The 15,660-nt window shown below is 42.1% G+C and overlaps 1 gene segment (V, D, J or C); it reads right to left on the bottom strand.

Moving 5' to 3' along the window:
- Positions 1 to 5,622: 5,622 nt before the first annotated feature.
- LOC103567351 (T cell receptor alpha variable 4-like) lies at positions 5,623 to 15,474 on the bottom strand. The segment is given in 2 exon segments: positions 5,623 to 5,918; positions 15,024 to 15,474. Coding segments are annotated over 2 exon segments (342 nt in total).
- Positions 15,475 to 15,660: the final 186 nt, after the last annotated feature.

Here is a 15,660-nt window from a genome sequence, read left to right as displayed (position 1 = left end):
AAGGCCTGAACTAGTAGGAGCCCCTAGGGAACCACCTAAGGCTGCAGGAACCTACAGTGCTGGGGCAGGAGAGCTCTAGGGTCCACAGTGAAGTCAGGCACTCACTTCACTCTCCTTCCACAGGGAAGGTGTCTCTCTCACAGTGGGCTGCTTGCACTTGGGGGAGGCTTGATGGGAGTAACATGAATCTGTCTTTCCTTACCCTCCTCAATGCATCTTTTCTGTGCTTCACCCAGGTACTGTAATCCCTCACCTGTAATCCCCGACTCTTGTGAAGGCAGACAGTTGCTCAAACTGACGTTTCTGGGGGAGACAAGTGGTAGAAATTCTTATGCCATCATTTTGCTGATGTCACTCCAAGCCTCACCTTGTCTAAACCAAAACTTAATCTTTCATTCAGTTCAAAGCTTCTTTTCTTCCCACACACATAGACATACACAAATGATGAATGCTCCATAGCCAGGCTTTACCTGCCAGGCAAGAAAAATAAGCTTCTACTAAAAAAATCTTAGTAAACTATAAAAGGAAGTCAAATGACAATGGAATGGGTATTAGTACCCTCAGAGAAAACTCTTCCAGGTGCTGGTATTTTGAGCTTTCAGAAAAAATATCTGCCTCTTTGCCCAATTTCTTTCAGGCAAAAAGGCTTATAAGCCCTTGCCACCTACATGAATCTCCAATTAGCTTTTTTTAATTACTTTATTCCTAAATGATAAAGTAAGCCAGGGATCAGCAGAAACTTAGAGAAAGTCTACTATATGAATAACGAACATCAAGAGAAACAAATTTAAAATTACCCTAAAGATAACAGAGACAATTCAGTAAACAGAAAAAAAACTTACAAAAATTCTAGTTAACAGTCTCAAAGAAATATAACTAAATAACCAGATTATATTAGAACCAGAGAATAATGGCTTCTAGGAAGGAAGGGAATTTGATCAAATACCTTATATGAGGAATTTGAAGAGAGATTGATATCAGTATAAAAAGTGGGGGGAGAGGGAAAGAGATGACTAGAAACTCTATGAAAAAGGAAAAGCTGTACAAGAAAGGATATGCAATTATAGTATACTATTCACTTGTGGTTATAGTCATAACACCTACTCTATTATTGATTTCCAACTTTAAGAATCAACTCGTCCAGAGGATCTGATCTAACCCTCAAAAGACAATCACCCAAGATTTTTGAAATTATTAGCTCAAAGGTCTTTGATTCTTGTCTCACAGATGGTCAATTTATTACTTATATATAATTAATATTCTTATAATTTATGGAACAATTCCAAAAATGAATACACCAAAATATAAATTATGATTATCTAAAGATATTGAGATATAGGGGCATTTTTACTACTTTGTCCTTTTTTTTTTTCTGGGGAAGATTCACCGTGAGCTAACATCTGATGCCAATCTTCCTCTTTTTTTTTTATGTGAGCTGCCACCAGAGCATGGTCACTGACAGATGAGTGGTGTGATTCCACGCCCAGGGACCAAACCCAGGATGCCAAAGCAGAATGCGCCAAACTAGGCTATCAGGGCTGGCCGTCTTTGTCCATTCATCATGGTTTTCTAGATTTTCTACAATGACTATTGTAGTACTCTGTTAAACTGGTGACTTTCAATGAATTACAGCCTTGTATAGTGCCTTCCCCATGAATCTGGGCTGGCCCCGTGATTCACATATCCATCAGAATGCAGGAAGAGTGATGCTGTACAGTCCTGAGCTTAAGAATCAGGTCTCGCAGAGCCCTGTGGCAGGATGCTGTAGGAGGAGTTAGTCCATCACAATTGGTGGCGATGAGCACAGGGAAAATGGCCTGAGGCGAGGTGGGCTTAGAGGACACAGCAAGGATTCTGTGTGTGTGTGAGGAAGATTGGCCCTGAGACAACATCTGTGCCAATCTTCCTCTGCTTTATGTGGGATGCCACCACAGCATGGCTTGACGAACGGTGCTAGGTCTGCACCTGGGATCTGCCGAAGCAGAGTGCACAAACTCAACCACTTGGCCACGGGACCGGCCCCAAGGATTTTTTTTAACTATGGCAAAATTCACATAGCATAAAATTTACCATCTTAACCATTTTTAAGTGTACAGTTCAGTGGCACTTAGTACAGTTATGGTATTGTGCATCTCCACTATTTAGTTCTAAAACATTTTCATCGCCTTCTCCTCCCAGCCCTCCTCCCAGGCAGCCACTAATCTGCTCTCTGTCCCCATGGATTTGCCGACTCTGGATAGCATATGAGTGCAATGATACAATATGTGGCCTTTTGTGCGTGGTTTCTTTCGCTTCGCACAATGTTTTCAAGGTTCATCCACGCCGTACGGTGTATCAGCACTTCACTCCTTTGTATGGCTGAATAAACATTTCATTGTATGGATGAAAAAAAAAAAGAATCAGGTCTCCTTTTGTACTCTTAGGAGCTGCCATATAAAAAATTAAACTACCCTGCTGGAGACACTGTGTGCAGGGACCACATGGAAATATCAACCATATATTCTATATTTTTAAATTCACACACACACGTGTGTGTGTACATGTGCAGGTCTGGAAATGCATCTGTGTAAGGCAGGGTAGGTGCCTGTAATGTGTTCAGCACAGTGGTGAGATCTAAGCCAGAGCCTTCCTCCAATGAGTACTTGATAAATACTTCTGCTTCTGATCACTATAATGGAAATCCTATCACTAAATAAGAACAGGGCTGTGTGCTTTGATAGACTGTTGACTGCCAGAAATCCAGACCAAAACTCATCCTTGTCTCTGAAATTATACAAAGCTCTGAACATTTTGTAATCATTCATTCCTACAGACTGACTTCAGCCTGAAGGCAGAGAGTTACTCATCCACCCCTGGGAGTCCAGAGTCACCAATCATTCCATGAGCCATCATTTATCAACTTGTGCTTGAAAGCCTTGCCCTGGGGGTCATTTGGCAAAAAAGTCATATGATCTTTCTACAGAGAAAAAGCTGATCAATTTATTGATTTTTTTGTTCAGAGATAACAAGACCAAGAGTTTTATCTCCCTGAAAATTTCTCTTTTTTTTAAAGATTGGCCCTGAGCTAACATCTGTTGCCAATGTTCTTTTTTTTTCTTTCTCCCCAAAGCTCCCCAGTACATAGTTGTATATTCTAGTTGTAGATCCTTCTAGTTCTGCTATGTGGGACGCCACCTCAACATGGCTTGTTGAGCTGTGCTAGATCCCTGTCCAGGATCCAAACCGGTGAATCCTTGGACCACCGAAGTAGAACCTGTGAACTTAACCACTTGGCCATGAGGCCAGACCCCCAAAAAGTTATTATATTTGTTTAGGTCTTCTTCAATTTATAAAGAGTCTGAACACACAAAATTTTATATCATACTTCAAACAGCTTTGTAGGGTTGGCAGATCAGGTTCAATAACTTCATTATACAGAAACGATAGCACAGGGTACTGATAGCATTGGTCTAATGAGTTCTGATTAAGTGCAGGACCTTAGTGAGATATGATTTTAACCTCATAATAATGCTGGAAAATAGTATTATGATCCCCACTTTATGGAGAAGGTACTGAAGCTCAGATACCATAAGTATTTGACCAAGGTCAAACCCTTAAGAGTCACAGATCTCAGATACATACCCAGGGATGCCTGGCTCCAAAACTTATTCTTTTTCCACTCAGTCTTGCTATCCAAGGGCATATAGCAAAGATGAAGTACAACTAGAATTAGAATTTACTGCTTCTAATTCCAGTGTTCTTTATACCATCCTTCAGTGGCTTTCATCCAAAGCACCCAACATGTGGATTCCTGTGTATAACATTAGAACTTAAAATTAAGCCTAATTGTGTTTTTTCCTCATAGTCAGTGACTCTTTGAAAGACCTGGACCGTACTCCTTGTTCCCCCATCTCCAAGACAGGGGTCTTTTCCTCTAGCTTACAGCCAAGATATCCTCCAACTGAGATACCATGAACAAGCGTGGGACGAAACTCCAATGGGGATAGAGAACGTTTTGAACATTTACCCAGGCCAATATTCCATCTACAATTTCCTTTAAGTGGAAATTCCTCTAGACAGACTAGTCTAATGCCTCCCTTATATAAACACACATGCCTCTCAGATATGTGTATCTATTTTCATAAGTAGATAGAAACAATACAGAGCTTCCCCTCTATCCCACCACCTCAACTCTCAGGTCAGGCGTGTGGCTGGACCCTCCACCACTCGTTTGGGCAGAGGCTCCAAGGACTTGGGGATCACTGTGAACCTGCTGTGCAGATGTCGGTGACTGAATCTCCAGGCTCCGGATCTGTGATGTGCAAGGGGGGTGTATTCCTTGTCTTTGTTCAAATGCTGTGAATCTTCTTTCCTCGTTTTCTCCATTTGAGAGTATGAGAATCAGAAACCCTAGGCTTTTTCCAGGGTATTATCTGTACCACATGAAGTACTGGAAATAGTGGGTCTTCTTAAGTGCAGTTGAGAGAAGAGCTGGCTCTGTCCTGGACACTCAGTGACTCAGTGCTCTGTTTCACCTTCAGCAGGTTCCTCATCCCTGTTTAGAAAGATATCAGCCAAAGGAGGTGAGTTGATGGGCTCTGATGCTCTACAATTGTTTGTTTTTCCATACTACTATTCCCCCACCAAACCCTAAGATGAACTAGATGGAAACACCCTCCCCTCCCATGGTCCAGCCCCATAGGTCTCAATAGAAAATATCATCAAATATTGCTTTCCTTATTGCCAACATCAAAGACAACCCCTCATCAAAATAATAATAATAATAATAACAAAAATGCCCTCACAGTCCTGATGAAGCCACAGGAGCACTGGCAAGATTCCCAGGAACTTTGCCGTTATTCCTGTCTCCCTTGGGCCCCTAAAGGACCCAACTCTGAAAAGAGATAATGACTCTCTGTTTCTTCTTCAGATATTATAAAAAATAGTCTATCATACCAATCAGAAACAAAAACTCTCCCCACCCCCTTCTCTACCCTAATCTTCAGTCTCCTTGCCAAACCATCCACTACAGGGCAGTGGGACAAAAGAAAAGCGAAAGAGGGGCAACAGAGAGAGTGAGAGATCTAAACTCTGAGGAGACTTAGAAGCCATCTTATAGATGCTTGAAAACAGCCAAAGAAATGTTCAAAATTTACGTGACAATAAATAATAATCTGACAGCTGGGCTAAATTTTTCGAAAGCTGGGAAACATGTTGTTCACACTGACTGGGTGCAGTGTGTGTGGTATGTGTGTACATTGTGTGTGTGTGTGTGTGTGTGTGTGTGTGTGTGTGTATGCACACAAACTAGGGCACCAGTGAGCTAAGGAACAATAGTATAAATACCAAGATTGCCTCATTTTGAATAACTGAGCAGCTCAGGGACAATGGTGACATGAAGACATTGCACTGTATGCCTTTTTATAATTTCGAATTTTAGACCATGTATGTAGAATACCTATTTAAGAAATAAATAAGATCAAAATTTTTAAAAACAGTAAAATAATCCATGGATTTGCTAATACCTTCTGAAAATAAAAAAAAATAAAATTAACATTTTAGAAAGCACTACTTTTGGGCTTTCCCCTGGGCTGTGATGCCCACCCCACAGGAGGTTACTGCACAGGTGCAGCCCCGTCTGTCTCACTGTGTGTCACTCACGATGCAGTAGTACACAGCGGTGTCTCTCAGGGTAGCCTGGGGCAGGCTCAGGGTGCTGGACTTCCTGTCGTCAGGGATGAACAGAGATGCCACTTCATTTTCCACTTTTGTGTTAAAACCTTGAATAACAAATTGTGGTCCCTGGTTGGGGAACTGTCGGTACCAGAGGATGTACTCATTTGTAGCAATGTTGGTGTGGTTACAGGTTATGTTCACCTCTTGTCCTTCATATGAGTCAATGAAGATGGGCTGGGTGGTCTTAGCGAGGCTCAAAGTCCCTGTGGGAGTAAAAACATGAAACTAGTCCTATCCTGAAATGAAGGTGAATTCAAGGTCCAACTCAGCTCCCTCTAGGTTCTGTCTCACAGTCAAATTCACCCCAAACCCTACCTCCCCATCAGATACAGACACATAACATTTATTTCTTATTTGTTTCGGGACAAAATTCTTTAAATATTTATTCCAAGGAATCCCAGGAACACATGTACAGAGGGGGCAGGTCTAATTTCTCCCTCCTATGGATGGACCTGGGGCTCAGTAATCCAGAACATCTTTACTGCCCTGAGATATCCTCACATAACTGCCTGGAGAAAAACAGGATTCCCCAAGTCAGCCCTCAACCTCTTGGAAAAGAACAATCAGAGCAGGCAAGATTGTAGATCCTTGTCTAGACCGGATCCCATTCTTCTTAACCCCAAAATAACTCACCCAAGATCAGGAGCACAGTCACTCTCGTCACCTGCCTCATATTCCAGGTGTAAACCAGGACCCAGGATCTAGGCTCTGTGGCTGAGTCTGAGCCTGGACCAGGATACTAACCAGGGAAGAGACACTGCAGCGCCTGCCAGAACCCACACTAGCAGCTCTCACCCCTGCTGTCCTCAGGAGCCAGCCAATAGCAGGGAGGAAGCCAATGGGCTCAAGCTTTAATTGAGCACTCAGGAAGAATAGGGGGAAAAACTTCCACCACAACAGCATAGTAGCCAAGATTTCCTTCTAAATCTTTGCTAACGTCTAGCCCCTTGTAGATCAGGTCTGAATGAAGCAAATACATGAGAGGGTAGATTCCATCAGGCTCCCTACTTCCCATCACTTTTCCACAGTCCCAGAAAGTAGCCATCTATTGTAGTCATTCTGAGACTCATGGAGCTCTGAGAATAACCCCTCTGACCTGGTACATTAGGCCCAGAAATTCCCCATTAAGTCTATGTAGCCAGATGAAAACAAGGAATCCTACGCATATTCCACAAAACAAAAATTGAAGCCATCTGCACTGGACCTTTCATCTCTGGACACCCTGGTGTCCTTTTACACTCTCACTAAGTCCACATCTAACATTTGCTTCTCAGATCTCACTTAACAAATGTTGAAATGAGGGGCAGATCCCTCACTAGTCCCTACTGACCAGCTAGGGTAAGATATATGTGTTATAGAATCATTCACTTAACCAGGGAGGAAGTGAGATGAAGAAGAAAAAGCACAAGTTCAGATTTAGACAGACCTAAATCCAAATCCCAGCTCTGCCACATCGTGACACTAAGCAACTCACTCATCTGAGCCTCAGTTTCTTCATTCATAGAATAGGAACAATAATTCCTACTTCAGAGTCAGCCTATGGCACAAAGCTGTAGTTTCTTCTCATCCCCTTCCTTCTCATCTGAATCACATGCAGTTTACCATGACCAGTAGAAAGCAATTGTGCAGAATTATATATGTGATTTTTTTAAATATCATTCACTCTTCCTTCAAGAAATACCCAATATGAACTCAATAACAGTAACACCAAAGAAAAATTTTTAATAACAGCCACTAAGGAAAAGAGCCAAATCCAAAAGACGTCATAATGTTAATCGAATCAGCCAACTGCAGCAATTAAAACATGTTAGATACTCACATTAATGTGGAAAAGATAGTGGCGTGTTGTTTGAGGTCTTTGTACAATAATATGGGAATGTAAAATCACTAGAAAATATTCGGGAGGTGCCTCTTCTAGGTCTAGAATTATCTAAGGTATTCCAGGTGAGCAGTTTTTCCAGTTGCACATGCAAAATGTCAGTGAGTGCTGATGACTTTTAGTAACATTTTGACAGAGTAGATATCACAAGCCATGGAATAAATAACCAGCTTGCCCTCAGTATTCAAGTGGAGGAGAAAGGAAGTATTTATGAGGGAGCTGAAGATGCTAGGACACTTTGTACAGAAATAAAATGTGAAGGGGTTATACTTTAGACTCAACCCATTGCAACAGCGTCCCCTTGTGGTAAATATACTTGGACAGAAGATGTTTCACAAAAGTGAATAGTTCTCAGACCCGTGCAACTTATGGAACATGATAGTTCTTTGCTAAATGCAGTAGCGGGAAGTCTGGCTTGGTCACGTGGAGCGTGGAGTCTATTTTATGGAATGGAAGAAACACTGAATGAGGAGTTAGTCAAACTGGATTATAAACAATTCTCTGGACTTGCTAGTTGTACAATTTTGTGCAAATCACCTCTGAGAGGCACAGTTTCTTCATCTCTATAAGAGAGATTACAGGGCTCGATTAAATGAGCATAAGAAAGTTCTTTCTAAACCACGGTGTTCTATACAAATACAAACTATGTTTAAAATAGGAAATATCGCAAAACCAAAATGATCTCACCTTTTCAGGCCAACCAATGGAACTTGATGTTTCTTTGTCAACATCTATTATCTCACCTAGGAGAATATTACTGGACATAAAGCAACTAGAGAAAGAAACACCAAAAATTTTTCTATGTCTCAGCCTTTGGAATGAAAGTAATCATTAGTGGTTGTGGTGTTACAGGTTGAATTGTGTCCCTGCCTCGCCCCAAAAAAGATATGTTAGTGTCCTAATCTCTACTACCTCAGAATGTGACCTTGTTTAGAGATAGGTCTTTACAGAAGTAATCAAGTTAAAATGAGGTTATTTGGGTGGACTCTAATCCAACATAACTGATGTCCTGATAAAAAAGTGAAATTTGGACACAGAGACAGACATGAATAAAGGGGAAACAACGTGAAGAGACACAGAGAGAAGATGGCCACATACAAGCCAGGGAGAGAGGCCTGGAGGAGATTCTTGCCTCACAGCCTTCAGAATGAACCAGCCCTGCTGACACTCTGATCTCGGACTTGAAGCCTCCTTGGACTTTAGTCACCTAGCTTGTAGTATTTTGTTAGAGAAGCCCTAGCAAAGTAACACATGCTGCTAATAATTTTATATTATATATGTACTCCTTTGAAAAACATTTTTTGTGCTCAAAATATCTGGATAAATGCAGAAGTGTATGAGATGCATTAATGTTATTTGTTATATACCCATATATGGTAATAATAATAAATTAAAACAATTGTTAAAGCAAATCTTAGAAATTCCTGAGGTTGAGAAAGAAAACCACGCCTGATGGCAAGCGCCACCAACCAGAGGAACATTTTAAATTTTTTAAAAGTGGGTTTTTTCTGATTATTAAAATAATGAATTCTAGATACAAAATTTGAAAAATATGAAAAGGTATACAATATAAAAATCATGTGTAACACCATCTCCCAGAAATATCATTGAATAATATTTGGGTATATTTCTTTTCAGTCTTTTGTCTATGCATAAAAATTTTCAACAAAATTGGATGGTATGTGCACACACACACACATTTGGATACTCTGTGCTTTTTTTTTTAAAGATTGGCACCTGAGATAACAACTGTTGCCAATCTTCTTTTTTTTGTTTTCTGCTTTTTTCTCCCCAAATCCCCTTAGTACATAGTTGTATATTCTAGTTGTGGGTCCTTCTAGTTGTGGCACGTGGGACGCCACCTCAACGTGGCCTGACGAGCAGTGCCATGTCCGCGCCCAGGATCCGAACCCTGGGCCGCAGAAGCGGAGCACGCGAACTTAACCACTCTGCCACGGGACCGGCCCGCCTGTTTTTTTAACTTAATGTAATTTCCCAAACATTTTTGCCTGTCAATAAATATATATAAAATTTTAATTCTAATGGCCTCAAAATATTCCATGATGGAAATGTACTATAATTTAATCATCAATTTTCCTAGTATTAAATATTTGGATTTTAGAAAGAATACTATGGTAACCACCTTTGTACATAATCTTTGTCTAAATTTTCAATTATTTCTTTAGACTAGCTTCTATAAAGGGGATTTCCTGGATTAAAGAGAAAGAAAATTTTAAGACCCTCGGTAAGTATCAATTTTCTCAATCAAACAGTATTTGTGGAGTCCCTGCTTGGGTCAGGCACTGAGCTAGACGCTGGGCATTCAATGAGGAGAGAGACCCAGTGGTCTAGTGATAAGGAAGAGAATTGTAAAAGCAGTGATAGTCCTCTGATAACTGCTGTGATAGGAAAAGTACACAGTACTATAGGAACAAACAGGAAGAGAAACTGCTTTGGTTGTAGGGTTTCAGGAAAATTTCCCAGTCGGAGTGATGCCTGAACTAAAACCTAAGGGAAGAGGAGAATGAACCTAGTAAAGGATGAACCTGAGCCAAGTAGGAAGAAATAGGAAGTAGGAAGAGGCAAAAAGAACAGCTTCTGGACAGACCTGGAAGCAAGAGAGCGGATGACACTTGGGTAGGTGGTGGTGCCGTTGTTTGATATAGAAAACAAAAAAAGAAGGAGCGAGTTTGGCTTGTCTCGTTTTGTTTCATTTTGTCATGAGAGGGGGAAAAGCTGAAGAGCTGGAGCTGGCCCGGTGGCACAGCGGTTAAGTTCACACATTCTGCTTCGGTGGCCCAGGGTTCACCAGTTCAGATCCCGAGTGCGGACGTGGCACCACTTGGCAAAGCCAAGCTGTGGCAGGCATCCCACATATAAAGTAGAGGAAGATGGGCACAGATGTTAGCTCAGGGCCAGTCTTCCTCGGCAAAAAAGAGGAGGATTGGCAGAGGATGTTAGCTCAGGGCTAATCTTCCTCAAAAAAAAAAAGATGAAAAGCTAAGCTTTGCACCATTTAATTTGAGGTGCTTCTGGATTCTTGCAGAGAACCCAGTGAAACTCACTATGCAATCGGAAAAAGATCAGAGGAGGGAGAACCAAATGGAGCATGAGATGGTCCTGTGGGGGGTGGTTCCTCTCAAGGGAAGGTGTGCCCCTAGCATCTAGGCAGAGGCAAGTTCTCACACGGATGGAGCAGGTGACTGCCTACAACCAGTGTTCTCAGGGAAACCAGGACAGCTTTTCTGCCCCCAAAAATGTTTCTCTACCCACACCTTCTCTAATATGCTGAAAATTGTATTTTAGGGACAATAACTGATTCCACAAGTAATGGAAAAAAAATGTTGTTGCTTATATCCAATTTAACCACAATGTAAGTAGATAATACCAGCTTCTTTCCTAAAAATTGGTTTTCAGGCATAGAAGCTGGCAGTAGAATACAGGTCCAAATGATGTGACGAAGGCCAAGGTAAAGCAGTTTGAACGAGATAAAAGTTTATTATCTTCTCATATTGCAGTCCAAATATAAGCAGTTCAGAGCAGATATAAGAGCTCCAAGTGTTGGTGACTTTCTTAGTCCATTTTGACTTCTAGAACAAAAATACCATAGACTGAGTGGCTTAAACAACAAATGTTTATTTCTCGCAGTTCTGGAGTTTGGAAACTCCAGGATGAAGGTGCCAGCAGATTCAGTGTCCGGTGAGAGCCCATTCCTGGTTCACCATCTTCCTCTTGTGTCCTCACATGGAGGAAGGGGCAAGGGAGCTCTCTGGAGTCCCTTTTGTAAGGACACTAATCCCATTAATGAGCGCCTCATCCTCATGACCTAGTCACCTCCCAAAGGCCCCCACTTCCTAGTATCATCACACTTGGGATTAGGTTTCAACAAATGACTTTTCGGGGGACGTAAACATTCAGTCTATAGCAGTGCCCTAAGTATCTGGTTACTATGTCATCATCAACATCCACTTTTATTTGGAATCTGAGACACAGTTTCACGTATACAATCCTCACAACAATCCTTCTAATTATCTCACTTTTATGAATTAGGAGATGAGGCACATAGAGTATAAATGGCTTATCCAATGGCACATTGTTACCTAGAAGAAGAATCAGGAAATACAAATGACACTTCCTAATTCTTAACGTAGTCCTCTTTCCAGAGTTCTTGAAGTGAAATTAAAAGGGGGATAAAAAATTAATATTATGAAAAGAATCTGTATTGGATCTCTTGTTCTGCCTAAAGGTTACCTGGTTATAAGGAATATTTTCCAATAAGCAGAGGAAAGAAGAATGCTAGGTTAACCTTCCTCACAAAATGAAACGGGCTAATTACTAGGACCACATGACAAAACAGAACTTTTTTTTAAAGGATTTCTTTTCTTTTTGTGTGTGTGTGAAAAAGATTGGCCCAGAGCTAACCTCTGTTGCCAATCTTCCTCTTTTGTTTTTTCTCCCCAAAACCCCCTAGTACATAGTTGTATGTCCTAGTTGCAGATTCTTCTAGTTCTGCTATGTGGGACACTGCCTCAGCAAGTCCTGACAAGCAGTGTTAGGTCCACGCCCATGACCCAAACCGGCAAACCCCAGGCCGCCCAAACAGAGTGCCCAAATCTAACCACTTGGCCATGGGGCCGGCCCCAAAATAGAACTTCTAAGGAAACATAGTTGTTGCCTCCCAGACACCTCAAAAATGGGGAAAATTAAATTCTCACTTTTCTATGTGACTCCCCTCCCATCATACCACCTGATGAAGACAAACATCTGAGGGCTAGTCTGACCTTGGAGAGTCTTCCTGATAAGGAAATATCCTTGAGAGTTGTGTGTCTTTGACTAAAAAATAATTCCATTTGAGTAAGGAAATGGTATTATAGTTTTAAAATCTGGGCAATGAGTGGATGGAAAGAGTTCGTTCACCATTGTATTCCCAATGACAAGAACAATGCCTGTCACATAGTGGGAATGCTACAAATAATTGTTGAACGAATAGGTAAATGAATGAACGAGTTGTAATTGTGTAAATGTCCTTCTTTCACTTGTAGGACTTGCATAAAACCTACTTAAAAGTATCGAAGTCAGAAGCAGACCAGGTTGCAAGGTTGACGGTGTAGTATGCTGAGAATATCCTTCTGGGGATGAACTTACTTTGGAGAAAAACAGTGATGGAGGCTAAGGGCTTACCTAGAAGTATGGAAACTATGTATTTAAATCTAAAATGGGGCCCGTGGTTTTATGAACACAAACGTATTGGGGCAATAATGGTATACAACACTGCCACTCTTAGACCTGAGCAAGCAACATCCCTGTTGTAGTCGTGCTCTTTAAAAGGCTCCACCCTGGCCTTCCTCCAGCTCCTCCCACCATACTTTCTATGAGAAATCCACAGGGCCAAGGGCACATGGCCCTCTGGAGTCTAAATACTTCTTCTAGACCATACTCTGCGTACCCAAGATCCCTGAATTCCCTGCACACATGTTCCCAGATCTGCATAGGCCTCTTCAAAGGACTGTCTTCCCAAAAGCAGACATCCCACCAGTGTACACAGCCCTAGGACCAAGGAATGGCCAAGAGATGGCTGCTTGCAGGGATCATAGGCATGCAGACTAAGGTGTCCACATCCTTATGTGTAAATCCCCTCAAGGTATGTGACAGACTTAGGGATAGGAAAAGAAGGAGAGAAGATCACAGGGTGTAAGCCAGAGGCTGGAGGGTGACTCTCCCTGAAGCAGCACATTCCAGCACAGAACTACAAGAATGGAGAGTTCAAAAATGGATCCAGGAAGACAGGGGAATTTAGTATACTATAAATGTAGTATTCCAAATCTATGGGGCAAGAGTGAATTTTTGAATAAGTGGTGTTCCTACTATTGGCTATCCATTTGGAAAAAATAAATAAATATAAGTCCTTATGCAAAAATTAATTTCTTTTCAGACATACTCCTTTGAACCACGTGGTTCAAAACGGAGCTTCTACCTTCTTGCAGAATCATCCCCCCAGCCACCATTAACTGGCCAAATGTGCAAGCCTAGCTGGGCTAATCCCAGCAGCGCACACCCATGGCCACCACTGGTTAGTCCGGGGAAGAGCACCTGACTCACATGGAGTCAACCAGAGCCCTTCCCAGGATATTCGAAATTGAAGAGAGAGAGATACAGAGGGAGGGAGATAGACACCTGGAGGAGAGAGAGAGAGGGAGGAAGGAGGGAAGGAGGGGGAGGGAGGGAGAGAGAGAGAGTTGGGGAGGGAAGGAGGAGCATCAAGTCCAGTCCCTCTCAAGGGTGTACATAAGATGTGAGCACAGAAGCTGTAAGCAGTCATATTTAGAACTATGTTTAAATCTTCCCTTGATTCAAATTCTCCTTCCATTACGCATTCTCCCTCTCCTTCCTTCACAGCTAAGCTACCTCTACTTCCTCATCACGCATAGCATTTGTGCAATCCTCCATCTTAGCGCTTACAAAACTGTTTTGAGTTGCTAATTTACTGTTCATTCCTACAACCAACACTTTTTTTTGACAGTGACCATATGAAGAGTTGGGCTACACCATCACTGAAATCGCAGTCTCGTGCCACAAGGAGCCTACAGGCTGGCAAAGAAGTAGAGTGGTTAGAACACACACCCGAGAGGCAGACTGCCTGGGTTTCAATTTGCCATTTAATAGTTTTGCGACTTGAGTGCGATACTTAAATTCTCCGTGCCTTAGTTCCTTCATCTAAATAATGAAGCTCATGATAATAGATGTGAGAATTTAATGGTTTTGTAAATGTTTTGGATCACTCCTGGCACATAGAGATCAAGGATCACTTCTTTCACCTCTTTATGATCAGTGCTTAAGACAGTACCTGGCACATAGGATTCAATAAATATTTGTCAAATGAACAAATTCCGTGACTTTAAGTTGTAATTTAGGTATAGTCAGCGACATAACCTGGAACCTCGCCACCCTCTTGTGGAGGGACATAAAGGCTTCAGGAAAATGGTTTTTACTGTCCTCACAAACTGTACTATTTGTGTTCAGCCCTCCCTGCAGCCCCCACCACTGTGTCACTCCCAGCACAGAAGTACACAGCAGAGTCACTCCCGAGGACAGATGGTTTCTTCAGGTGGAAAGAGGTTTGGCTCTTATTAAATTCAGCCTCAAAACCATAGCTTCCTTTAACCAGGTTGTCCCCTGAGATGTATCTCAGAAGAAACTGGAGACCTTGGTTCGGATATTGGACGTACCAAAAGAGATAAGGGCTCCCAGAAATTGAATAGGTGCATTTCACAGTCAGTGGATTCCCTTCGGTGATAGTGACCAGATCATCCGGTTGAGTCACCGACTGAGCTCTCAGTCCACCTGTAAATTAATCCATGCTGCATCAGCAAAGCTACTGAAAAGAATGTAAGGGAATACAAGTGGAGAACAGGAAGGGAGTATTACTCACCCAGTGTGAAGAGAATCACCAGTGTTGAGATGCGTACAGAGGCCATGGCTTAAGCTGAGCTGTCTCAGGGCTCCTTTCTAGCCTACCTCAGTGGGAGGTATGGCCCCACCCCAGCAAGTGGGCTTTCGAAAAGGAACCAGCACCCCTGTGTTAGCAGGTGTTTTTAGAAATGGCCCTTGTTCAGGGAACCTGGGGCTTCCTGGCACCTGTGTCTTCTCTCTGTTGATCAAGATCTTGGTTCAGGCTTCTCAGAGCTCTGTGGGGAGCAAGACTGCGGCTCCTCTTGCACCCAGGACAAGGCGCACACTGCAGCACCCCCTAGAGCCCACACACAGAACCGGGTGACTTTCCTATCAAGTAGCCAGTGCTTCCAGGTCTTATTTTATCACAAGACCAGATCTCTGGATGTTTACATTTTCCATGAGGGACAGAGGGGGGATTTGGCATCAAGTAGAAGAAACAGGAGTTTGTGAATCAAAGTGGAAAAAACGCATGCTGAATGGCTGAAGCTTTAGATGGTTTGTGCTCTCAAGATAATATAGAGACAGAAAGAAGGGAAATAGAAATTTTTAATAGGATAGGAAAATAAATTGAAAAAGAAGGAGAGAGCATAGGTTTGGGTGAAGAGGGGAAGAAA

The sequence above is a fragment of the Equus przewalskii genome, chromosome 1 (assembly GCF_037783145.1).
Source record: "Equus przewalskii isolate Varuska chromosome 1, EquPr2, whole genome shotgun sequence".
In the NCBI taxonomy this organism is placed as follows: Eukaryota; Metazoa; Chordata; class Mammalia; order Perissodactyla; family Equidae; genus Equus; species Equus przewalskii.
This window is presented reverse-complemented; position numbering and strand designations above follow the sequence as displayed.